The sequence below is a fragment of the Trifolium pratense genome, linkage group LG7 (assembly GCF_020283565.1).
Source record: "Trifolium pratense cultivar HEN17-A07 linkage group LG7, ARS_RC_1.1, whole genome shotgun sequence".
In the NCBI taxonomy this organism is placed as follows: Eukaryota; Viridiplantae; Streptophyta; class Magnoliopsida; order Fabales; family Fabaceae; genus Trifolium; species Trifolium pratense.
In genome coordinates, this window is record NC_060065.1 from 21,176,190 (window position 1) to 21,204,174 (window position 27,985).

The window sequence follows — 27,985 nt, forward strand, 5'->3', positions numbered from 1 at the left end:
AACCAATTAACGATTGATTTTTATAAAATAAGAGGGATCAAAAGTACAATTAAGTCTAAAAAATTATTACTCAACTTGCATTTTTTTTTTTGGTCAAGTAGCCTAGTGACTAGAATTTCACCTTTAAGTAGAATAAGTGGGAGTAGCAGGGTTCGAACCTCGGTCCCTGCAATAATTTGCAATGTCCCTAACAATTGAGTTAGGCTCACGGGGACACTCAACTTGCAATTTTAACAATGAGAAATTGCATACTCTCTCAAGCTATCGCAAAATTGCAATTATTTGAAGATGCAACTACCCAAATCCCAATACATTCAAACGATGGTAGATTTTGTGGTGAAAAAAAACTCAATATCACTTTATCTCTTTTTTCTTCAAATTACTCGACGTAAGACTTCAATGATATTCACTTATCGTCAAATAAGCATTTGTCTTCATCCTTTCTATCAAAAGAGGAATGCTAACAACATACTCTCAAACACACTCTTTTAACACACTCCAATAAAAAGAAGCCACCTCACCCCTAATTTTTATTCTATTACCGGGTAACCTGCTCTACCAGTTGAAAGAAACAACTCTTTTTTTCCCCTTTCTTTTTCTTTTTTGAATGAACTAAGTGTGCTTCGTATTCTCCAAAACTCATCCATGATATCTACTGATCTTCCATAACTTTATCAAATAATACCAAATCTGAACAAGTCAATACTTTTTCTGCATCATATATACAAATTACAAGTCGGTCATTTACTGTCTTACAAAAAAATGTTCATTCACCATATTATCTCTCTATTTCGTCATCTTTAATCTCATAATCAACTAACTACCCACACCCAGCCAACCAAAAACAAACGATTTTCCCATATATTCATCATTTCCCACAACATTGATAAAAGCTTCTATTGAAATTGAACACTGTGGTAACGTCGTTTTCGTAAATTCGTTGGTTGTGACTGTGAGTATTCTTTTAGTAATTAAGATCCCTGCAAGCATAGTGACCGTCTCATGATTAATGTTCCAGATCGTCGACGAAGGCAATCTTGTCTCTGAGTTTGTAGAGACAGCTCACGGCGAGATGGAGAAGATGAATAGTTAAAACAAAAAAATGAAAGGAAAAAAAGTTAATGTTTCTAAAAAAAATGCAATTTGGTATCCGGTCACTTGTTAATAGAATAAAAAATAGGGGTGACGTGTCTTCATATTATTAGAGTGTGTTATAAGAGTGTCTTTGAGAGTGTGTTATTAGCATTACTCCTATCAAAATATATAGTAGATTTTCAACTTACCGTCCAATATAAAAGGATTGGCTTTTTGTATTATTTTGAATATTGGTACAAGGTACATTTTATAGATACAAACAGACAATAACACTTAAAGAAATTACTAGTATGTTACAATAGTAATTGAATAACGAATATACTATATGAATGCTAAGTATTCTAATTAGGTAACAAAGTATATTGTGTTGATGTGCTGTCGCTGAGAATATTAAGATATGAATGACAGCTGTAGCATACTCATCCTTATCAACTCATGTGCATAATCATACTTATCAACTTCATGTGCTATTACGCCCCCTCAAGATGGGATCACAATCGGTGAGACCAATCTTGTCTCTCAAGTGTGTGAATCTGGGTCTAGGCAATGGCTTTGTGAGAATATCTGCAGGTTGATCTTTGGTGGAAATGTGATACACGCGGAGTTGACCCAATTGCACAAGTTGTCGTACATAATGGTAGTCAAGTGCAATGTGCTTCATTCGAGAGTGAAAAATTGGATTAGAGCACAAGTATGTGGCTCCAATGTTATCACAAAACAGACTGGGAGTTGGTGTTTTGACATGTAATTCAGTGAGAAGGTTTGCTAACCACATGACTTCTGCGGCAGTGTTGGCTACTGAGCGGTATTCAGCCTCTGTTGATGATCGTGCCACAGTTCTCTGCCTCTTTGATAGCCATGACACTGGATTACCTCCAAAATAAATTATGAATGCTGAGGTAGAAGTACGATCATCTAAGTTTCCGCCCCAGTCTGCATCACTAAAGGCATGTAATTTTAAATGGGTTGGTTTGTTGAGTTTCAAGCCATAATTGATGGTAAGTTTGAGATATCGCATGACTCGTTTGAGTTGCTGAAAGTGGTTCTGCGTGGGCTGATGCATGAATTGTGACAGTTTATTGATGGAAAAGGAGAGGTCTGGCCGAGTAAGAGTGATATATTGCAAAGCTCCAATAATGCTGCGAAACGTTTTGGAATCAGCCCGTGCGGATCCATCCACTAGTTGAAGGGGAGTGGAAGTACTAAGGGGAGTATGAGTAGGTTTTGCTCCTGTCATATCAAATGTTTGCAACAAGTTCCTGATATGTCCATGTTGAGAGAGAATCAAACCATCAGATGTAGGGATAAGTTCAACACCGAGAAAGTAATGTGGATAACCAAGATACTTGATGGAAAAACGAGTTGACAGTTCCTTCATAAATGTGTTGAGGAATGGTGGATGACTTCCTGTGAGAATCAAGTCATCAACATAAACTAGAAGAAAAGCTTGTATACCTTCTTTGTTGTATATGAACAAGGAAGAATCACTCAAACTCATTGTAAAGCCATATGATAGTACAAATCCTTTGAGTGCATCATGCCATGCACGAGGTGCTTGTTTGAGACCATAGATTGCTTTCTTTAGTTTGCAAATGTGACTAGGAAACTCAGCATGGATAAAACCGGGTGGTTGTTGCATGTAAACCTCTTCACTTAATTGACCTTGTAAAAAGGCATTGTTAACATCTAATTGATGCAGAGACCAATCTGAAGCGAGGGCAATGGTAAGGACAACTTTGATGGTTTGAGGTTTAACTACAGGAGCAAACGTTTCTTTGAAATCCAATCCGGGTGTTTGAGTGTAGCCTTTGGCTACCAATCTAGCTTTGTACCTCGAGATACTGCCATCCGGATTCCTTTTGATACGAAAGAGCCACTTGCAACCTACCAAATGTTTACTAGTGTCCTTAGGTACCAAAGTCCATGTGCCATTATTCATAAGTGCGTTGAACTCTTCTGAACAAGCTTGTCTCCAATGAGGGATTTTTAAAGCCTGGGTGATGGTTGAAGGTTCCAAATTTTCAAGTAGGTTATGTTTAGTGACCGCATAAATGCACTTGGGCTTGAAAATATTGTTTTTGGAACGTGTAATGATAGTATTTCCACCATATGAGGGGACAGCAGATGATAAAGGCATAGATGAAGATGGAATAGGGTGAGTACCTTGGATTGTTGTGTCGGCTTAAGCAAGCGGAAGTTCTGATGCAGGGACCAATGAAGAAGCAAGATCATGAGGTGTGGAGTTTGTGGTAGGATGCATCACTGGTTGGACAGGTTGTGTTTGAGTGGATGATGGAATTATTGTTTGAAGGGTGGGATCAATTGGAGGTATAGTTGTTGATGTGGTGGTTGGACTGGTTAAAGTGGAGTAAGGGAATTGATTTTCGATGAACTGAACATGTCTGGAGGTGTATATACGACCAGAAATAGGTTCAAGGCAGTAAAAAGCATATTGGGGTAAGGAGTAACCGAGAAAAATGCAGGGAGAAGATCTGTTTTGTAATTTGTGTTTGGTATAAGGTCTTAACCAAGGAAAACATAGACATCCAAATGCATGTAGTCTATTATAATCAGGTGTTTTGTTAAATAGGACTGCATAAGGTGACTGCATTTTAAGGTTGGGGGTAGGCATTCTGTTTATGAGATATGTGGCTGTGTTGAAAGCAAAACTCCAAAATTGGCCAGGTAGTTTAGCATGATGAAGCAGTGCTCTACCAGTTTCAACAATGTGTCGGTGTCGCCTTTCGGCAGTTCCATTGATTTCAGGTGTGGGGGGGGGGGGGGGGGGGGTGTGGTTAAGTGAGAGATGCCATGTGTTGGCAAGAAATGTTTTAATTTTATAAACTCTCCACCATTATCAGAAAAGAAAGTAAGTATAGGCAAATTAAAATGTTTTTCCACAATAGCTTTGAATTGAGTGAAAATATTGAAAACATCTGATTTATTTTTCATAGGATACAACCATACATACTTTGAGAAATGATCAATAAAAATGACATAATAAAGATAGCCATCTAATGATCTAATAGGGGCTGGACCCCATACATCTGAATAAATGAGTTCTAAAGGTCTAGTACTTCTAATATGGTGATTTGAGAAAGGTTATTTGTGACTTTTAGCACAATAGCAAGAACTACATTCATGAGATGATGGGAGTTTTATTGGTAATTGATGGTTGACAGCCAGATGTTTCATGATAGCTAAAGAGGGATGACCTAGCTTGTGATGCCATGTTGAGGTGGAGTGGAGGCTGGTATGAAATGCTGTAGGATTGTTGTGAGGAGTGATTTGACATGGCAGCTGATAGAGATCTTGTTTAATTGGTCCTTGCAGCAGAGCTTGACCCGAGTTCAAGTCCTTCACAACAAAACAAGAGGGAAAAAATTCAACAGAACAATTGTTAGTTTTGCATAGTTTGGAAACAGAAAGCAAGTTAGATTTAATATTTGGTACACATAACACTTGATTGAGATGAAGAGATTTGTGTTTAGTGTTCAAAGTTGTGTGACCAATATGAGTAATATCCAAACCTGTGCCATCACCAACTAATACTTTGTCTGAACCAGGGTATGAATCAGCCAAAGTGAGATGCTCCAAATCTTGAGCAATGTGATGAGATGCTCCTGTGTCAATGATCCAGTTAGGATGTTGATGAGTAGGCTGACGAGTAGTTGTGTTTGCTTGAGGCCTGCCTCCATTTCTCCTAGGATATCCCTTGATTTCAAAGCAATTTCTTGCAATATGATTAGGTTTGTTGCAGTACTGACAAACAACCTGTGCTTCATTTGGTTTAGCAGAAGTATTAGCGGTACGATTTCCATTGTGCCGGGACTGGTTTTTGTGGCCACGGAATCTTGACGCTGCATTTGCCGTAACAACAGGCGGATCTGACAAAATTGGTTCCTCACGGTGCAACAACATGTCAAAGTCCATGAGTTTTTCATGGAGTTCAGCAAATTCTATGGGACTTTCTCTGCTTCTAAGTGCAGTGATAGAAATTTAGCAAGTGTACTAAATAGCCGTCAAGTAGTATAATAAAATCGTTCTTTCCGCAGGGATTGTTGTAAATCAATTGTAAATTGAAGACATACTCATGTAAATTGACATAAATTGTAAAAGGGGGTTCTTGTTTGGTTTCAAGTTCAAATTTTTTAAACTTTGGAATTGCTTTGGTGTTTAGATTGATGTAAGAAAAGCGATTGGTCCTTTTTGGGTCATCTAATTACTATTTCTCTTGGTAATGTCATGTATGATAACGAATTAGTCAAATTAGTTTCATGATTTGATTAAAAACATAATTGATTATGCCCAATGTCTTGGTAACATAATCCTCTCTCATGATCATCAATCCCTAATGTCTTAGTAAGACCTATGATCATGTGAGGAAGCAAAACTTTAATCTTTTAATCTCAATTAACAATCCGAAATGTCTTAAGTAAAGTTAATTGATTAATCATTCCTAGATCGATGATTTATTCCTATCGTCATAGTAAAACAAATCATTGAAATCATCGTATAAGTCGCGAATTCATACAAAGCATTAAGCACAAAGAACAATCAATAGAAACTAACTTCGTAATTCATTAATCATATCATATGACAATCACATAATTCAAGATCAAAAGTAATTAGAATCACCTAAGGACCAATCATGAGAATTTAGCTAGACATTGCAAATTCAGAAATTACATCAAATAAAATGAAAGAAAGCATGATTACAAGAAGAATCTTGATGTGTTTCCACACTTGAATCCTTGCTTGGTCGCTCTTGATCCTCCAAAATCGCTCCAAATGCTGTTCTCAGTGTCAAAAATTCGATCCTGATCCAGATCTGATGTTTCCCTTTTATAAAAATGATCAAAAGTAACGTTTTCCGCCTGAGGCACAGAATTTCCGCCCCAGGCGTAAGAAGTTACGTTTCAGGCACAAGAATTTCGCCTGAAACGGCAAAACAGTGAGCAAACCAGCTTCTTCAGTGAAATTTCCGCCCCAGGCGGAAAGAATTCCGTTTTAGGCGTAAAAATACTATAAAATCCACCAATTTTCATTTGCTATCTTTCTTCGCATGTAGCTTCAAATCAATGTTTCATTCTTCATGATTTAGGTCAAAAACCTCTAAAAATACTTGAAAATGGTCTTTATTTCCATGTAATGACTAACGTCATCATGCAGCAGCAATCTCACGATATTCAGTGGTGAGACCATTCAAGGTGTGAATAACCAGATCGGTTGAATCAAGTTGGTTGTCAATAATAGACAATTCATCAGCAATAGCTTTAATACCTTGAAGGTAAGCAGCCATTGATTGAGTTCCTTTCCCAAAAGTCGAAATGCGTTGCTTTAAAGACATGATGCGGATCCTGGATTTTCCGGCATACATAGTTTTGAGAATATCCCAAGCTTGTTTTGCATTGGTGACAGTGCGAAGATGGGTAACAACTATTGGAGCAACAGATGAAATTATGGCATGAAGTATAAGTTGATCTTGCCTGATCCAGTGAGTGTAATCAGGATTTGTGTAACGACCCAATTTTCAAATTATTAATTTTTATGTGTTAAAATATTTTATTAACGTAGAATTTTAATTAAGTTAATAATTTGAGTTATTTATCGAGTACTTTAGTTATTAAGCGAGTAGAGTAAGTTAACGTGTTATTGGGCCAAGCCAATTGGGCTTGAGGCCCAATGGGCCTTGTGTGTGTGAGGGGCGCCCATATGGGCATAGAGGGAGAGAGAACATTCATTTTCTCATTGTTCTTGAGAAGATAGAGAGAAGGAGGAGAGCTCAAGTGGAGCTAGGGAAAGGGGAGAGCTAGAGATTCGAGATCTTCGTCGTGTTTTCTTCGAATCCAGGTATGAGAGTAGGTTCCATAATCGTGGGTGACCCGAGGAAGGGGAGAATGTCGATTTCTCCTCACCCGAACTTCCTCCACCCCATTTTCGTTTTAGCTTAGATCAGATTTTCTTGAGGGAAATCGTTCCTAAGGTTCTTAATATGCTTAACATGCTTTTAACATGATTAATGAACGGATTTAATGGTTAAAAAACGAGTTTATGAAAGATTAAACTCAAGAACTTTGTGTTCTTGAGAGTTTTGATGAAAAAGTGTGCAATCTTTACTTTTTCGATGTTTATGATGTAGATTTGAGAAATGGGCTGTCCTTTTGGGTTTATCTATGTTTGTTATGTTTGAATACAAACTCTTTTGGGATTTATAACATGAAAAATGAGATTTTTGGGTGATTTGGTGTAGAAAACGCAACTGTCCTGACAGGAGACACTCGCTAGGCCTTCGCTCAGCGAACGTGTGGCGAATAGCTCGCCACAGCTCGCTGCAGCTCGCCTTGAGCAGGTGATCCCCTGGTGAGGTTCGCTTAGGCTCGCTGAGCCTTCGCTCAGCGAATAGTTCGCTGATGCTCGCCGATGCTCGCCGAGAGTCAGTGGCTTCCTGGCGTTGTTCGCTTTGGCTCGCTGAGCCTTCGCTCAGCGAAGGCCTTTGTGACAGCAATTTTTGTTGATGATTATAAGTGTAATTAGACACTTGTAACATGGTTTAATGGTATTCTTATATGATTGTTGATGCTTGTTGATACTTATAATGATTGTTAATCATGTATGAAGTTGTAGATGACGAATATTAAGGTTTTGCTAATCTTAATAATGACGTATGTTGGATAGTGTTCCACATAGTAAATGACGAGCTTTATGCTAAATTATTGTGAGTGAATTCATGAAAAACATATACATGCATTCATGAATTGTTGTTGTATATTGGATATTCCAATAAAGACGGATATCAGATTATATTTATCCGATAAAGACGAATATTAGAGGTGAGATACTCTAATAAAGACGAAACGGTACCACATGCATTAGATATGTCTAGGGTGACATTGCATGAAGTTGACGCATTAGAATGCATTAGGTTATGTGTACATTTATGTGATAAGTGATATGTGACACATACTTGGCTAATTGTGATAATTGATTGTGTGAGTATTCGATTATATGTGTTTATGTACTTATAATTGAATGGTAGATTGTTGATGAATATGGATGAATGTATGATATATGCATGATTATTGAAGAAGTGTTTAAGTACTCTTTTACTTGCACTTGTATTTTGATTGTGTGATCTAACTCTCATGCTTTGTGTTATGTGCTGGACCGTTGGGGGTTCAGATTCTCAGGTTGAGGATCCCGATCAGAGTTAGAGGATTGCTCGTGCTCGTGGTAGTGCGTTTTTTGGTGAGAAGTTTAGCTTAGACTACTCCTTAGATATATTTTGTATATCTTTTTGACTGGGTTGTATAGAATTGCTCTGATTAGGTATTTACCGGGTCGGGTTATTCGTTTGAATTGTATTAAGCCCGTGATGGCATATTTGACCTTGCTAATCCTTTACTTTTGTTGTAAACATAATATCCTTGTTGTTGATATGGCCTAGAGCCTAAGGATATTGTGTGAACAATTTGGATATTGTATGATATGCACTATGATAAATATCGCTTTTAATTTCCGCTGTGCTAGCATGACGCGTTTATGCCGTGATTTCGTATTATAACATGTGACGCCTGAATTTTCTTAAGTGTTTTATTTATTTATATTCAATAAATTCGATTTAAGGGGTTTGGGTGTTACAATTTGTAGTTGCAGCATTCGGTAGAGTTTTGGGAGGACATGGTTTTGTTCCATCGACATAACCAAATAGGTCATAGCCGGTAAGCAGGGCACGAAACTGAATAAGCCAAGCTGGGTAATTTTCACCATCAAGTTTGATGTATATTTGCGAGCCAACATTGAGGAACACCAATTGATTTCCAGGTGGTGGTGGTGTTGAGTTGATGACAGAAGCATTTGGTGTGGGTGTAGTCATTTTGGGATCGAAAAAAAATTTGCTGTTAAGCTTAAGAAGCTCTGAAAACCATAAAAGGATTGGCTTTTTGTATTATTTTGAATATTGGTACAAGGTACTTTTTATAGATACAAACAGACAATAACACTTAAAGAAATTACTAGTATGTTACAATAGTAATTGAATAACAAATATACTATATGAATGCTAAGTATTCTAATTAGGTAACAAAGTATATTGTGTTGATGTGCTGTCGCTGAGAATATTAAGATATGAATGACAGCTGTAGCCAATGTTTTAAAAACCGGACCGGACCGGCCGGTTCGACCGGTTCGCCCGGGAATCGGGTCTAGTACCGGTCCGGTCAACATCACAGAACCGCTAGTCCGTAAAACCGTTAAAAAACCGGTACGAACAGGTCTGAACCGGTGAAAACCGGAAGAACCGGTCCCGGTTTTACAAAACCGGCCGGTCCAGATTTTTTATTAAAAAAACTAATTTTTTTTTTCTTTTCAGTATTTAAAACTACCTTTTTTTTTACTTTCCGTTTTTTTTGACATATTTACAATTATGCAGCAATTATTTCAAATGGTTGTGTTGTTGATTTTTAGTTGGAAGTATCCATATCAATTACATTTGCAATAGTTGTGATTTTGATTTGAAAAAACTCAGATCTTTTACTTCTTTTCTTTTTTCTCAGTTAAATACAAGTTTATTTTTATTCTCTATTTTTGCAAAACTTGCAATTGTAACAATATCTAAATCCTCTTTCCCTTAATACACTATTATCAACTTAAGAACAACAACAGATCTGTGTATTTGAAAAAGTAGAAAAAGAGGTTGATATTTAAGAAGAAAGAAGGAGAGGTAGAGATGAGTTTGAGAAGAATGAAAATAGATCTGTGCATTTGAAAAGGAACCTTGGTTTGCTTAATTTAGAGAAATTGAAGTTAAAGAAGGTAAAGAATGAAAATAATAATATTGTGTGGCTGCTGCTTTTCTGATGTGAGATTAGAGAGATTAAGAATTAGGGTTACTCAACTTATGAGTGATATATATATATATATATATATATATATATATATATATATATATATATATATATATATATATATATATATATATATATATTAAGCATATTGGGCTAGAGTTTTGAGCTTCTAAAGTTTTGCTAAAAAATAAGTATTGGGCCTTTAAAAATAATATATTGAGATGTAATGTAATTTTTTTTACTCATATATATTCTTAATAAGTATATATTTATTTTTAGTAAAAAAAAAAGTATATATTTATTTATTTATTATACGGTTCAACCGATTTAATAACGGTTCAACCGATTGAACCGATTGAACCATGAATCGGTGATCTCAACGGTTCGATCTCCGGTCTGGTTTTTAAAACATTGGCTGTAGCATACTCATCCTTATCAACTCATGTGCATAATCATACTTATCAACTTCATGTGTTATTACAATAGTCCATATTTTTATCAATTTTTTAAGAAATAATTACCGTTTTAAATTGACCATCGACTATGTGTCACTTAAATTGTGTAATGTCATTGTCCACGTAGCAATTAACACTCCACATAGTATATTTAATAGTGTTAGAGAACAAATGTGAACAATAAGACCAAATTTAAAAACATTTAAGAAAGACATAAATTAATTTAAGATATTAAAAAAATCATAAATCTATTTGAAAGTGAATTATAGATACAAAAACCAATTTAAGAGACAAAAACCAATTTATTAATAGGACAAAACTTACATGCATTTTCATAATGCATTTCTTACTTTTCCACTCACAAAGAGGTGGTTATTTGTGTTTTTTCATTTTAAAAAAATAAAAGAAAATTATTTTTTAATAAAAAAACTACCTCTTTGTGAGAGGAAAAGTAAGAAATGCATGTAAGTTTTGTCCATTTAAAAAAAACATTACAAGAAAAATAATATTTATTGGCGGCAAAAATCCCCACAAAACAAACTGCCCAAAACCACCAAAAATGCATATTTACTGGCCAAAATTTATCAAAAAATCACTCGTTGATAAATTTACCGGCAGCCTAACCGTTTGTTTCTGCTTTTGCTGCCAAATAGAAAGTTGCTCTATTTCTGCCCAAACTCCACTAATTTCCGTCACAGTTTGATTATTATTATTATTATTATTATTATTATTATTATTATTATTATTATTATTATTATTATTATTATTATTATTATTATTATTATTATTATTTGATGGGACTGAGAGAGAGGCTTAGACCGTTCTTCTGCAAAGGGTGTGATTTCCACCATTGTTGCAGAAATGAAGAGACAACAATATCTTCCCTTCATGAATATTATTGCCCCAATATCCCTCATACACAACAATTAATATCATACTAACACTACCACCTTTAATTCTAACTTCCATATCCAAACTTCACCACCTCCATTAACGGATCCGATGGTGTTAGCATCAAGATTATAAATTGAAGTTGAAGGCCATCGCGGTAAGCTTGTTCGTGATATCAAGCATCTCAACCTCGATTTTGATCTCATCACTGATGAGAATGGCAAGAAAGAAGCAAGAAGGAAAAAAAAATTATGTTACAAAGTAAGAAGCAATAAGACGACAAGAAGAAATATATGATGGAAGTTTGATTCAAGAAGGAAAAACTTATTCTTCTTCGCACCTGAGTAATATTGCAGGGAGAGAGAGAGTGTGGGAGGTGGTTGGTACATATATGTGTATATGTTAGACAGAACATTCAAAATATAATAACTCTATTTTATTCCTATTTCATTATGAGTTGGTCACATTGTTCATTTGAATATTCTGAAATTTGATGTTACTTTGCACTTCCTGACCCTCCCTGCATTCATGTTCACATATAGACAAATAGAAAAATCTCTTTTTTTTTATCTATCCAAATTATAAGGGAAAAAACCATTTTTAAAAATGTTTTTTCTTTATTTTCATAAAATTAAATGTAAATTGCATTTAATTTTTTTCTCTGTCTTTTTTTTTTTTTTTCAATAAACAACAACCAATAAAAATTATATTTATATCTTCTCATTCAACTTATTTCAAGAAAAACTCACAAAAATATATTTCAAATTATCATGTTTTATTTTTTCTTAATAAGTATGATTTTTTTTTATTTATTTATTTTTCCTTATAATTTCGGATAGAGAGAGTATATTAGAAAAATTCAAGCTATAAAATATAAAGAAATTATAATTAAGTGTGTTGGGTTACAATTTAAATTTACTTTATGAGCCATGTCTTAATTCTTATTCCATTAGTACTCTCGTGATGTCAAGAGACAAAAAAATATATAAAGTAAAAATATATAAAACAATTGGAGCATCTTATGATCTAAATATGTTCATCATTACGACCGACTTGTGATTTTTGGTGCTATATATGGACAACTAGAATAATAATGTCTCTCATAATCAAATCATTCAAATTAACCGATAGTTAGTTGGTTCAGTGATGATTGACGTTGAACTTGGTTGGAAGAGCCACAGTTCGATCATCCGCAACTGCGATTAAGAGGAAGCTGAAACCACTTAATGTCAAAACTGACTTTCGAATTAGATTATACCGATGGTAAAAACAAAAAAAATCATTCAAATTGTTGTGTATGCACTGTGGCACAATTTGAACAATAAGTTTGTGGGTGTCAAACTAAATATAAAAAATATAGGTTAAATGCACCGTGGAGTTCTTTAAATTTACGTTTGTAATAAATTATTCCTTTTAGTTTTTTAAAGTCATTAGTAATTTAACTTATCCCTCTAATCCTTAAGAGTGTGTTTGGATGAGGGATTCTAGAAATTCAAGGGATTTTAAATACTAAGCAATTCAATTGATTCAATTGAATTCTCTTGATTTTCAAATTCCAGTGTTTGGATAAAGTGTTGAAATTCCATCAATTGTAAAATTCTTTGTTTGGGTAATGTAATTGAATTTCCTTCATTTAATTTTATTTATTTTAATAAAATCGACCCTAAACCCAAAAATTGGCCGAAAAAATGAAAAAATCGGTCAAAAACCATAAATCGGCTGAAAACCTAAAATCGACTATAAACCAAAAAATCGGCCGAAAAACCTAAAATCGACAGTAAACACAAAATCGGCTGAAAAACCTAAAATCGACCAAAAGCCCTAAAATCGACTATAAACTCTAAAATCGGCTGAAAACCCAAAAAATTAATCGAAAACCCAAAAATCGACCGTAAACCCAAAAAATCGACCGAAAAACCTAAAATCGGCGAAAAATCCAAAAATCGATTAAAACCCTAATATCGGCTGAAAAATGGGTTTATAGTCGATATTAGGTTTTTCGGCCGATTTTGGGGTTTATAGCCGATTTCAGGATTTTTGGTCGATTTTAGGTTTTCCGCCGAGTTTTTTGGGTTAGATTATTCGGCCGATTTTTTGGATGTTGGCCGATTTTGGGTTTTCGGCCGATTTTTTGGTTTTTCGGCCGATTTTAGGATTTATAGTCGATTTTAGGTTTTTTTGCCGATTTTTCTGGATTTCGGCCGATTTTAGGGTTTATAGTCAATTTTTTGGATTTTGGCCGATTTTAGGTTTTCAGCTGATTTTTTGGGTTTTCGGTCGATTTTTGGTTTTTTCGGCCGATTTTTTGGGTTTTCGGCCGATTTTAGGGTTTATAGTCGATTTTTTGAATTTTGGCCGATTTTAGGTTTTTTTGCTGATTTTTCGGGTTTCCGGCCGATTTTAGGGTTTATAGTCAATTTTTTGACTTTGGCCGATTTTAGGTTTTCGGCCGATTTTTTGGGTTTTCGGTCCATTTTTGGTTTTTCGATCGATTTTTTGGATTTTCAGCCGATTTTAGGGTTTATAGACGATTTTTGAAATTTTGGCCGATTTTAGGTTTTTCTGCCGTTTTTTTGAGTTTTCGGCCGATTTTAGTGTTTTTAGTCGATATTTGGGCTTTTGGCCGATTTTAGGTTTTTTCTGCCGATTTTTTGGATTTTCGGCCGATTTAGCGTTTATCGTAGATTTTAAGTTTTTCGGCTAATTTTAGGTTTTACGATCAATTAGTAATTTTTAAAAGTTTATGGAGAAGAAGGAATTTCAAATTCTTTGGTTTTAGGTGTCATTTTGAAATTCTCTAAATTAAACTTGAACAATATACTTCATAAATTTCAATCATTTTGAAAATTCTTCAAATTTTCATCCAAACAATGAAATTCATCTCAAATCATTTGAATTCCCTCAAAACATTATTTTACCTCAAAAAATTCCCTCATCCAAACACACTCTAAGGGAAAAATGATTAGTAATCTTAGTTCCAGTCAAGAGATAAGCAAAATACGTCGAATATTGTTTAAATTAGAGATCAAACCCATATATTCGTAATTGATAATTTAATTTTGTGCTTAATCTTAAATTAAAATTTTATTTTTAATTTAATTAAAGAAAATATTAAACACAATGACCATGTTATTATTATTTTTTTTATAAAAAATTCTATTTTGAAGATAGTTCACACTCAATAGATTTTCGCTCGTTCTCATGCAAGAATTGAATATGACTATTATAGTCATGTATTCAATAACAAATAACATCAACAACTATATACCCATCAATCTATCTCATTTCAACACCCATCAATATATATCTTGTAAGGAATAACATTTCTCTCATTTTTCATGTATTAAATATGATTTCCTGAGTCGCATATTTCATGTGATAACAAATATTATATATGATTGAAATATAAAATGATCGTAAATTTTAATCCCTATTATTTTATGTTACTTTTTATATTATTGTATATATTATTTATGAAATAATATTATTAAATTTAAATAATTGCATAACTTTTTTTTAAAACACATAATTTTGATCAATTTTTGATATTTTTATGAAAATATGATTCCTTGCATGTTTCGTCACTCACTTATATAAGTAATCATATTTTCATAAAATATTCAATTAATTCAAAAGCTCAAAATTTAATCAATTAGAAATGACAGAAGTAGTCCACAAATCATAGTTTAATTGATATAAATGTTGAAAATACGACAAAAAAATAAAATAAAAATTGAGCAATTGAATTGTTTATATAGGTGAAATCATACGAGTTTAAGTGGTTTTACGAATTTAACATAATTATAAATAGTGTAAACTTATTTTGACTTGCAATTTCATTAAAAAAAATTATCTGTGTTTTAACACAAAAGTCATACTTAAAAATATATAATCGATGCATTTTTATGATTTAGAATGATTTTTTTTAGCAAAACAAAAAGTAGATTAAATTAAAACTGACAGGGAATATAAACACCGAGTACATAAAATCAAACCTAGTAAATCCACACAAAGATATAGATAAGCTCAAATGGGAGAATATGCAGACATACAAAACAATACAAATGTCATCCTATTCTAAAAGCCACAAAAGTAATCAATATTCACTTATATTTAATTATTTCTTAAGGTTATGAGGATGTTAGAGATATATCCAAATTAACTTTATTTTTTTAAAATATTTTTAAATAAATTTATAAATTTAAGCATTCAATTTTATATAAAGATTTTTATGTCCTTGGTTGGAATCTAAGACTTTATTTAAAAGGAATTTTTAAATTCCTAAAATCATTTTTTCTGTTTGACAATTCCTACAATCTTTTTGGTCGGTATAAATTCTTAAGAATATCCTAAATTTTATAAATCAATAATTACAATGTGAAGTGTGAGTAGGATTATGGTTGGAGGTGCTGCTCAAGACAAATTTGAAGGAATTATATTAACCTTAGTTCAAGAGTTTTGTCAAAGTTTATACATGTTGAGATGTTGATGTGTATGTGAGACATTATTTTGTCTAAAGATATCAATACTAAATAATATAAGTTGATACTGGAGTGCTCATATTACTAATCGAGAGTATTATAACAAACTCAAAGAAGATAAAAATGTAACAAATGAATTTATGTAAGTTAGTTACACTCGATCTACATGAATGGTACACAATACTAACTAATTAACGAGTAATCATCGATTACTAGGTTTATTAGCTGATACTTAACCTTCATTTATGCATATATAAGAATAATTCAGTTACATTTCGATAAATAATTTGTCTTCTATCCATAGTACTCTTATCCCATTTCACATTTTCTTTCTCTTTGCAATAAATAACTAAAGGTAATTTTGAGAAAACAAAAATTAATAGTACTTTCAAAATTTTGAGCTAAGTACCAAAAAAATCACTAGTTCTGGTAAAGTGGAGATAAGTTTGAATAGTATGCATGATGTATGAGTTCGATCCTCTGCTCCCTTGTAAATCAATTTTTTTTGGAAACAACAATTAAAAAAAATAAAAAAATTCAGAAAAACAATACTAAAAAAAATGGAGAGGAATTAATATCATCCAAATTTTGAAGTAAAACTCGAGTGTATCTCTTTTAGATATTGAGAGCGGAATCTCTTGCTTCTTAGTAAGAAGGAAATCATGAGTAGAAGGAAAAAGAAACAACTTAGTCTTAAATTTTGGCACCACACTTGCGTAGATAATATTCATGTTTTTCTTGTTTTCAGTCCGTGATTCAATATTTTCTAATTGCAACTTATATGTATATATCATAATTGTAGGATCGTTCAAGTGAGTTTAGCTCAATTGATAGAAACATTGAATTATATATGCATGAGTCGAGGTTTGACTACCTTAAAAGTGAAATTTCTACCTAATAGGTTATTTAACTAAAAAAACAAAAATAAAAATAATTGTAGAGTCAATACTCATAATTATACATATCCATATATGTGTGTATAAATTACAAAATAAAACAATACAAGTACGACATTTTATTTATGATACAAACGATGTCACCTATCACAATATACACAAGAAATAACATTATATGTTACAAATCAATCAGCCTTATTAGCTAAGCAACATATACAAAGTGCAAATAATCATTTCTTATCATTATCATTATAGATATATATTAATAAGTTCATTCTATAAGTCTTTTTAAGCCACCAAGTTCATTCATTTCCTCAATGTAATTGCAGCGAGGGCTAACATTTCCTCTGTATGACAACTTTACATTGTTGCATGAAGCTTTAGATTCTCCTCCACCTTCAAGTTCAAGTTCTATGTTTTGCAATACTATCCCCTGACATGGGAACTTCTGGCTGCAATTAAATTGCACAGCCACATCAGAAGCACTTGTGCCTTTTATGTTCTGGTACAACACATTCCTTATCTGAACCGCGGATTTCTGCAATTACATAATTAATTAATTAACCAAATTTTATCATAAATCATGATCAATCAGCTGAATTAGGAATTAGTCTCATAGTTGGTCCAAATGTTTGGTCTTATAGCTGGTTCTGATCAAAATGGTTCTGGTCAGAACTAGCTATGAGACAAACTATGTACTCGGTTGCCAAAGACCTTAATTACGTTGAATTGCCAAATAAATAAATAAAAAAAAGAAAGTTGAGTACCTGTTGGTTGCATGGACTCTCTTGATCACAGTAGTTTTGATCTATGATTATGGGGTTGGTCACATTGTTCATTTGAATATTCTGAAATTTGATGTTGCTTGCACTTCCTGACCCTCCCTGCATTCATATTCAGATATAGACATGTTAGAAAAATTCAAGCTAAAAAGTATAAACAAATTATACATAAATATTAGGTCAAATGCATTCTGAGTTCTTTAAGTTTCGCGTTAGTAAAAATTATGTTCTTTAAGTTAGTAACGGTTAGGTTTTTAAATTTTTTAGGTAACAAATAAGTCTTTTATATTTCTAACTTGTTGTACTGTTTGAGTGTGTTGCGGTAAAATTGAAATTTATTTTACCTGCCATGTCTTGATTCTTACTCCATTAGTAGTTCCAGAAAATTTAGCTCCATTAACTGTTATTCCTGAAACAAATTCCTTGGCACCCCCTTCCCCTAAGCTTCCAATGCTGAAGATCGAAAGAGAATCATTAACATGTACCAAAATTTAATTTAACAATAATTTTAATATAAGATGAAGATATTATTGAAGGTAATTAATTAATTATTACCTGATACCATGGCCTGGTCCACAAGTTATGTCTGTAGCTCGTAGATTTTTGGATCCATCTACAATTGATATACAATCATCCCCTGCAAATATATTATATAAGTTGAAAACCAAGATTGATATTTAAGAAAGTGAAATATATATTACTTAAAAAAAAGTTACATTACTAAGAAAAATATGCTACGAAGCACGGATACTCCTCAGATTAGGCATGTCCTGGTGTCGGATACGCGATGGTGTTGAACACCGACACAAGGGATGACAATGGGTAGGGTATGTGTAGGGTACTATAGTACCCATCCCCATACCCGCGGATTGGAAAAATACCCGTACCCATCCCCACCCGCGTAGGTAACAACTTTTCCCCCCGTCCCCATATCCTATGGGTACTACCTTGGTACCCATACCCGTACCCGTTACCCGCATTTTTACTAAAAATAAATTGATTAATTATAAAATATCATATAATTTTAATAGAATTAAAAAAAATTCAAAGATTTTATTATTGACTCATGAAAATTATAAACAAAATTATTACTAACCTTATGTTAGAGTTCATATTTATGTTAAATATTCACATTATTTTTGTATTATGTTATAAATAAATATTTTTATTAAAAATATGTAATAGTTTAATAGAGTTGTATTGTTTAAAATTGATTTACATATATTATTATATAATAATATAAATAAATATATATCATGTGGGTATGGGGCAGGGTGGGTACTAAGGTACCCGTACCCGCACCCATACCCGTTTATTTTTGCGGGTAATTACCCATACCCGTGCCCGTACCCAAAATGCGGGTTTTTACCCTACCCGTTGTGGGTAATTTTTGAGGGTACTGTAACGACCCAAAATTTAGTATTCGTTATTTAATTATTTTATTACGCGAGGGCGTGATTTATAATTAAATTATTAAGCGGCGAATAATCATTTAGCGGGAACGTAAGTTATTGAGCGAGAAGTTATGTTGTTTGGGCCTTGGGGCGTGTAAGTGGTTATTGGGCCTAAGCAAGTGGGCTTGGATCCATGAGAAAAATGGGAGCTCTATAAGTAGCCAAGTCAAACCATGAATAGTCTCATAAGTTACAATTCTTGAGAAAGAGCAAGAGGAGGAGCTCATGAGAGGAAGAGAGGAGCTCGTGGGAGAGAAAGAGAAGAGCAAGCTTGTGGATTCGTCGAGCTAAGGTACGAGAGTTAGATTACATATTCGTGAGTGATTCGAAAGAGGGGAGGATGTCGATTCCTCCATTCCCAAACTCTTTCCACTCTATTTTCTTGTGGGTTTTGTGGGCGATTTTCTTAATGGAAAATGGATTCTTTTGATCCTAACATGTGTAGTGAACTCATGGTAGATGAGGTAAACAACTTTGGGAAGTTGAAAGTGGGTATATGTAGATGTTTGATCAATGATTTGCATGTTTTGTTAAACTTGCTTAAAATGCAAGAAATTGGTATGAATTTGTAAGTGTGATGTATGTGGGTGTTTGTGAGTGTTAATTAATGTTCATAGATACCATATATGCTTGAATTAGCTGTTTATAAGAATTTATAACATGTCTAGATGGATTTTTGAGTGGATTCCATGTTAAACCGCCTTAGAAACTCAAGAACAGATATTCTTTTCTGGTGTAGTTCGCTAAGCGACCAGGAGTTCGTTGTAGCGAACATGTTCGCTGAAGCTCGCCAATGCTCGCCATGAGCAGGTGACTTCCTGGTGAGGTTCGCCATGTCTCGCTAAGCCCTCGCTTAGCGAAGGCCTCTGTGACAGCAATTTTTGTTGATGTTTGTAAGTGTAATTAGGCACTTGTAACATGGTTTAAGGGTATCCTTACATGTTTGTTGATACATGTTGATGTTGTTAATGCTTATTGTTAATCATTATATGATTGATAAACGTGTATGCAATAAGTCGTAGCTTAAAGTGAGCAATGTGATGTTTTAGCATTAATTTGAAATGTTAAGGAAATGATGTGTGTTTTATGACATAAGTGTAAATGAAACTTTATGTGTATAAAAATGGTTATGCAGATAATTATCATGTGAATAATTATGATTCGAGTGATAGGATATTGTGTTATCCTAATGTGTTAGATGTTGGAATTGTGTTTCCGCATCAGTGAATGAATAGCTTCGAGCTAGATAGCGTCATGTATTTGATGTGTTTAAAAGTAATCATGCATTCATGAATAATTGTGTTATGGGAATCATGTGAATTCCAATGATTGATGAAAATGGATTATGTTTATGAAAAGTGGCCGAAGATGGGATTATGTTATCCGAGATCTGGAGCCCATATCCAAACATGATATAAAACTGTGTGACTCCTCTTTATGGGAGAGATGGTTGATGATAACCATATCCTACATGATATAAAACTGTTATTGAGCTTATCCAAGGGAGATAAGGTGGTTCGGTAAGTTCCGACGCATCCAACAAGATGTAAAACTGGGTTCATCTTAAATGGGGTGAATAGCAGCATCCAACATGATGTAAAACTGGTTTGGTCCACCATTGGTGAGACGCTTATCCTGCATGATGTAAAACTGATGTAGAGTCCGTGCATGACTATAATCTGAACAGTCCGTACATGACTATAATCTGAACAGTCCGTCATGACTGAAATCTGAACAACGTGGAAATGGTACCACATGCATTAGTCGTGTCTAGGGATGACATGACATTGGATAATTGGCATTAGATGCATTAGGGTAAATGCACATGTATTTGATAATTGTTATGTGACATTATCTGATTGGATTGTAATGTGTTTTCCGTATGTGTTAAGCTTTGGTATTTACTAATTGTTTAATACTGTGATTGTTGCCATGTCTTGGTATATGAGCAGAGTCCGTCATGACTATAAAATGAACAAGTGTAGAGTCCGTCATGACTATAAAATGAACACTTTGGTAGTGTCCGAGAAGACGTGAAACTATATGATTGGTGTGTTTGTAAATGAATGATTAATTGGTAGTCGTATTTGACGATGTATGTGCGTGAGTTAGAAATGTATGATAGCGTGTGAAGTGTGTAGTATACTACTCACACTTATATTTATGTTTATGTTTTCTAACTCTTTGCTTTGTGTTAATTGCTGGACCTTTGGGGGTCCAGGTTGACAGGTTATGTGTTAGCCTCGTCCGAGTGCAATGGTGAAGCTCTGCTCTGATTGAGACACGGGAAAAAGGGGTTTTTATATGTATATGCATGTAGTCCTCTTAGTATACTCTGTTGGTCTTAAACTTTCATTTGAAAAGTATCCGTTTTGTATAACTAATAACGCATCGTTCGATGCGAGGTTTTGTTTTTAGTTCATTCGAATATTTTACTAGATAAATGTATTAGTATTATCTTTGAATGAAGTTTGTGATATTCAAACCAGCGCTTTATAAATCAGATTTTCAATTTTTCCGCTGCGTATTTTCGAAAAAGATTTTATAAAGGCAGAGTTAATTAAATAACGGGTTTGCGTGTTACAAAGTGGTATCAGAGCTAGTCGTCTTCGGACTGTGAGGTTATGTGTCAATCAGAGCCGTTCTGTGCAGTCAGATCGAGTGAGCGTGTGTGCCAGTTGTGTCTGTCTTTTCTTGTTGTGTGTACTTGATGCGATTGATACTTATCATTGTTATAAGTTATCAAGTCAAGTAGTGGTTGTGTATTTCTATGCTTAAAGTTTTAGAAATTTGTGTGGTTTGAACTTTTGGTTTGTAGATGCTTATTGCTAATTGTTGATGATCCGACATGATGTAAAACTGTATTGTTGATGATCCGGCATGATGTAAAACTGCATGTGATGAAGATTTTGTTGAGAATATAAGATTAATTTCTTTTGAGTAAGTGAAAATGAATTTTTCACTAGAGTGAGAAAGGAGTAGGATGTAAGTAGATCCTAATGTGTGTTGTTATATGTTTGTTTATAACATGTGGTAGATTGATTACTAGTACTTAGAGTGGTTCTTTAATTGAACTATGTGAATGTATTCTCATGATGAGAACTTGTTTGAGAACATGCTATGTTTTATACATGTTTGAGTAGATGTTGTAAGTATGCGAACAAATGAAATGTAATGCATGTACTTGACTCAATGTCTTGTGTACATGGATGTTTTGTTGTCTTACATATATTTTAGTTATAAATATATGTATTGACATGTTGTTGTGTTTGCGTATGCTAGTTGGTATGAAGGTTGTTACACTAGTATATGTGGGGAATAGAATACTTATGTATTTGCGTAATAGCGTATATGTCAAGAGGACTGTACAAGATATTTGTGTAGATGTCTAGGTTTAATGCCTTACGTTTACCCTTGTATACGACATGCATGTAGATGCTGTCGGTACTAGATTCTTCTTGGGAAGAATAGGTTTAGAACCGATAGAACGACTAGGTGTTTATACCGGAAGTTCTAGTGGAAGAGTATAGATGGATTTGAGATAAGTGGGGGAGAAAGTTGTGTCTCTCCGAGACGGTTCGAATGTGAAGAAGTTAGGATGGATGGAGATGCTCTTGAAGTAGATTGTTCAAGATTGATTAGTGTTGTTCGAAGTGGAAGGAACTTGGACATCAAGTTGTGAGGATTTCTAGATGAGAAGTTGTTGGACTAAATGTTCGTCATGGGATCAACAGGAGATTGGTTAAGAAAGATAAAGACCGTTTGGAAACGATTGGAGATCGTGTAGTGTACAAAAGAGTATGAACTAGAGGCGGATGAGAACTACAAGAATTTCTCAGAAGCAATACCATGGAATGGAAGGGTGGGACGTTGTCGTTCAAACAAGTTGAGTAATGACGAGTAGACGTCAATTTGATAAGGGATTGAAAGTAAAGTTCTTATTTGGAGAACATTTTGGAGGAAATGTTGGACGATCATTTCGGAAGATTCGGAATGAGTCGGAATGAAGCTTAGAAGATAGATGTTAAGCTTAGAGAACCATTAGTGTTGTTTAACCAAGGAAAAGAAGTGAATTCTCAGAAGTAGATGAGAATGGAATGAAGAAATACCGTGTTAGGATTGGTATACTTGTTAAGTTATCGAGTGGTAGTGGATTGTACAAGTAGTAGAGTTATTCCGAGATGGAAATGGGATAACAATTTGATGGATTTTGTAAGAGTTTGTCGAGAAGGAAATATTTTCATTTAGATGGTGATCGGACAATTAGTGTCGAGGGTGGATGAACCTTTGGAGGTTGAAATGAAGCTAAGTGTGAAGTGTCGTATTTGAATAATTGGAAATAAGGAAGTTAACCGTTGGAAACGTGTCGAGCACGAGCACTAGAAAGGCGTATGGGAGTGACTTATGTCAAGTAAGAGTTCGCAAAAGGATTGTCTCATACATAAGCGGATGTTATGTTGTGAGTATATGTTAAGGATTTGGAGTAATACTTGAAGTAGGTATCAGAGAAAATGTTTCGTAGCATTCGGGAGTAAGAAGGAGATTAGCAACCGATTATTGAATAAGTCAATTATGAAACGGAAAAGTGACATTGAAAATGTCGTGTTAAGGAACTTAGAAATTGATTAAGCGATTATTTGGGAATAAAGTGATTGTGTTGGAATTCGACTCAATGATTTGGAATTGCGAGAAGTAAAGGAATTTGATGGTTGGAGTGAGATTCGACGCAGTTAAGAACTTATGGAGTTTGAAAAGTTGTGAAGTATGCAACGGAAGGGTCTTTCGGAGTATTTTGGGTTAAGTGGTTTTGTTTTGGAGTGGTGCTGCGAGTACCGTAAGATGTTAAGAGAAAGTTTTAAGTAGTTTGATGAGAATGGTTTATGCCATCATCACGATTGTTGACTATCTATCGACAAATCAAGGGATTAGCTGTCCTTGATCTATTGTTGATGAGTAGACGAGATTGTGTCGATTGGGATTGACTGATTTTGTCAAACTTGGTTTGGTTTGGAGTTTGTATGTTGTGTTGGTACGAATCCGGAAGAAGTGTGAATTTGAATCGGAGTTTGTGTAAGAGACCGTATCGGTTAAGGTATTATGACTAGAGAACCCGTTGGTTAGAATGCAAGTTGGGAATTAGAAAGTCGGATGAGGGAGTTTATCCGGAGTTGTGTTTTAGTCGGGTAATTTTCGAGGGCGAAAATCTTTTAAGGGGGGTAGAGTTGTAACGACCCAAAATTTAGTATTCGTTATTTAATTATTTTATTACGCGAGGGCGTGATTTATAATTAAATTATTAAGCGGCGAATAATCATTTAGCGGGAACGTAAGTTATTGAGCGAGAAGTTATGTTGTTTGGGCCTTGGGGCGTGTAAGTGGTTATTGGGCCTAAGCCAAGTGGGCTTGGTTCCATGAGAAAAATGGGAGCTCTATAAGTAGCCAAGTCAAACCATGAATAGTCTCATAAGTTACAATTCTTGAGAAAGAGCAAGAGGAGGAGCTCATGAGAGGAAGAGAGGAGCTCGTGGGAGAGAAAGAGAAGAGCAAGCTTGTGGATTCGTCGAGCTAAGGTACGAGAGTTAGATTACATATTCGTGAGTGATTCGAAAGAGGGGAGGATGTCGATTCCTCCATTCCCAAACTCTTTCCACTCTATTTTCTTGTGGGTTTTGTGGGCGATTTTCTTAATGGAAAATGGATTCTTTTGATCCTAACATGTGTAGTGAACTCATGGTAGATGAGGTAAACAACTTTGGGAAGTTGAAAGTGGGTATATGTAGATGTTTGATCAATGATTTGCATGTTTTGTTAAATGCACAAGTATTTGATAATTGTTATGTGACATTATCTGATTGGATTGTAATGTGTTTTCCGTATGTGTTAAGCTTTGGTATTTACTAATTGTTTAATACTGTGATTGTTGCCATGTCTTGGTATATGAGCAGAGTCCGTCATGACTATAAAATGAACAAGTGTAGAGTCCGTCATGACTATAAAATGAACAAGTGTAGAGTCCGTCATGACTATAAAATGAACACTTTGGTAGTGTCCGAGAAGACGTGAAACTATATGATTGGTGTGTTTGTAAATGAATGATTAATTGGTAGTCGTATTTGACGATGTATGTGCGTGAGTTAGAAATGTATGATAGCGTGTGAAGTGTGTAGTATACTACTCACACTTATATTTATGTTTATGTTTTCTAACTCTTTGCTTTGTGTTAATTGCTGGACCTTTGGGGGTCCAGGTTGACAGGTTATGTGTTAGCCTCGTCCGAGTGCAATGGTGAAGCTCTGCTCTGATTGAGACACGGGAAAAAGGGGTTTTTATATGTATATGCATGTAGTCCTCTTAGTATACTCTGTTGGTCTTAAGCTTTCATTTGAAAAGTATCCGTTTTGTATAACTAATAACGCATCGTTCGATGCGAGGTTTTGTTTTTAGTTCATTCGAATATTTTACTAGATAAATGTATTAGTATTATCTTTGAATGAAGTTTGTGATATTCAAACCAGCGCTTTATAAATCAGATTTTCAATTTTTCCGCTGCGTATTTTCGAAAAAGATTTTATAAAGGCAGAGTTAATTAAATAACGGGTTTGGGTGTTACAGGTACCCTCTGGGTATGGGTCAAATTGTCATCCCTAACTTCGACACTTAAGATTACATTAAATTTATGTATATTAGTTTCTTAAATTATTGTTAACATCAACATGTCAATGTCCGTTTCATGTTCTGTGTTCGTGTCTGTTTCGTGATTAGTTAGAAAATATAAGGGGGATATATATGAGCGAATTAAGAATACCAGTTCCAATAATGGAGTTTGAGATTTGGATATTTTTAGTATTGGTGACATGAATTCCATCGGTGTTTGGACTGTCCTCTGGAGATGTCACAGTGAGACCAGAAACTTTAACATTTGCAGAATTTTGGAATTGAACATGAATTTGTTGCCCATTTTTTATAGTCAAATCTTCAACTACCAAGTTGTTGCACTTGTACAAAGTCAGCGCCTACAAAGTCAAACCATAATATATACTAGTAATTAACATCTTGATAATTTGAGGCTGAAATATATAAATTTATTTATAATATTTAATTTTAATTCTTTCAAAATATTGACTAGAAAAGGTCAAGACACATACACGTTAGTACGTTGTAGAAACCAATTTTAACTCGAAATAAATTTTATAGAGACCAAAAACAAATACAATAATATTAATAAAGAAGTATCTTTAAAAAGACTATAATATTTAAAATAAAATATTTTTAATTAATATGGACCAAAAATAAAAAGTAGTCTATTTTTTCAGCACAAAAAATATGTTTAACTAGAAAAATTTAAAGACCTGGATCCTCTAAATTTTTTAATATATTACTGAGAGGGTTATATATACATACCGTAGGGGCTGCCTTGCAAGGCTGCAAAAGATAGAACAAAACAAAAGGATTAGCATTTGAATGAGATTTGATGAGTCAATTAAAAGGATATATTATTACTTTTTTTTTCCAGAAATTCACATGTCAGGGTTCAAACCTCGATCCCTACATATTACATGCAATGTTCATGCAAACTGAGCTCCCATGAGTTTGATTTAGTTTGTAGGAACATCACATTATATATACAGAAGCCGAAGTTCGAACCCAGACACTATGCTTATTCATTTTAAAAATGAAATTTATAACCATCAGACTACTTAAGCAAAAAAAATTATGCTTTAATTGTGATATATTCTTACAAGCTTTTCGTTCTTTTTGCATGAATTTTGCCACCAAATATTTCCATTTCCATCAATGGTTCCACCACCATTAAGAGTTAGTTTTTGAATACTATCAAACATAAGCCAGTGTGTAGGATCTTGATTGTAATCAGATGGATTATCTGATGCTTGAAGGGTTCCAGAGATCTGAAATGTTATAGTGTTGGATTTGCAAGGGCCAGAGAATGTGATTGGCTTAACAAGATAATTCCTTTTAGCTACCACAACAATTGATCCCTTGGTTGAACATGCTACTTCCCAAACCTTCTTCAATGCCTGAAATACCATAAATTACAAATATTGTCATTTTTTAGCAAGTTTTCCATTTTTTATCATTGATCGTTTATTTTCTAGTAGTTTATTAAAACTCGCATAGCAATTAATTAATACTATTTAATTATTAATTATAAAGGTATGACATCGATAAAAATTGAGAAAAAAATGATAAACTATAAACTACTTCTTGAAATAGTTTATCCAAAAATTACTATAGGCTATTAAAGAAATATAAGCTCGTGAGAAAATATTCTCTCTCTACTTATCCAAAAATACTATAAGTTATTACATAAATATAAGCTCGTGAGAAAATATTATCGTCCATATGGTATTATCATTTTTATTTTCATAAACCATTAGGATAGCTTATAAAACAACTTATAGCTTATAAAAAATAGTCTGACTTCATTTTATTTTGTCGAAGAAGTCTTCATTTAATAACAATAAATATTTATGCTATAAATATTTTATCCAAACTAGATCTTATTAGGATTGGTAAAAATAAATAAATATATATACCTGTGTATCATCAGTTTTACCATCTCCTTGAGCTCCATAATCATCACATCAAATGTTTTAAGTGAAGGTGAATTAGTGTCACCCAACTTGCTCATTAAGCTCAAAACATGATTTGTACTTTGCTTGATAATTCCCTTGAATGTGCCACCATCATTAATATAAGGAGAATCATCAACAATTGAACTAAGTGGGTCCTCATGCAAGGTTGTACTTGAAGGAAAATTGATACGATAAAAGCAGCGGAATTTTAAAATTTTCCTTTTGTGATCCTTACGAATGGTCATGAATTGTGTTTAGAGTTTTACCGTTTGGTTCGAAAACTCCCTTTAAATCACGAACGGCTATCGAACACTTCGAATCACGAACAAGGTCACGAACAAGAACCTCGAACCGTCACGAACAAGGTCACCACCAAGTCACCAACGAATTTGATCACAAGCGTTAAAGGTATAACGCCTCTAGCCAGTCCACACGAACAACAACCTTCAATGGAGTGCTAGCTCCAATGGTTTGAAGGGTTAGGAGAAAAG

The 27,985-nt window shown here is 33.9% G+C and overlaps 1 protein-coding gene across 1 annotated transcript; it reads right to left on the reverse strand.

The window, feature by feature from the left end:
• Positions 1-16,766: 16,766 nt before the first annotated feature.
• LOC123896041 (polygalacturonase-like) lies at positions 16,767-27,550 on the reverse strand. The gene is given in 9 exon segments (XM_045946492.1): positions 16,767-17,202; positions 17,432-17,548; positions 17,791-17,899; positions 18,002-18,083; positions 25,706-25,913; positions 26,302-26,322; positions 26,640-26,936; positions 27,456-27,499; positions 27,502-27,550. Coding segments are annotated over 9 exon segments (1,194 nt in total). The 3' UTR covers positions 16,767-16,935.
• Positions 27,551-27,985: the final 435 nt, after the last annotated feature.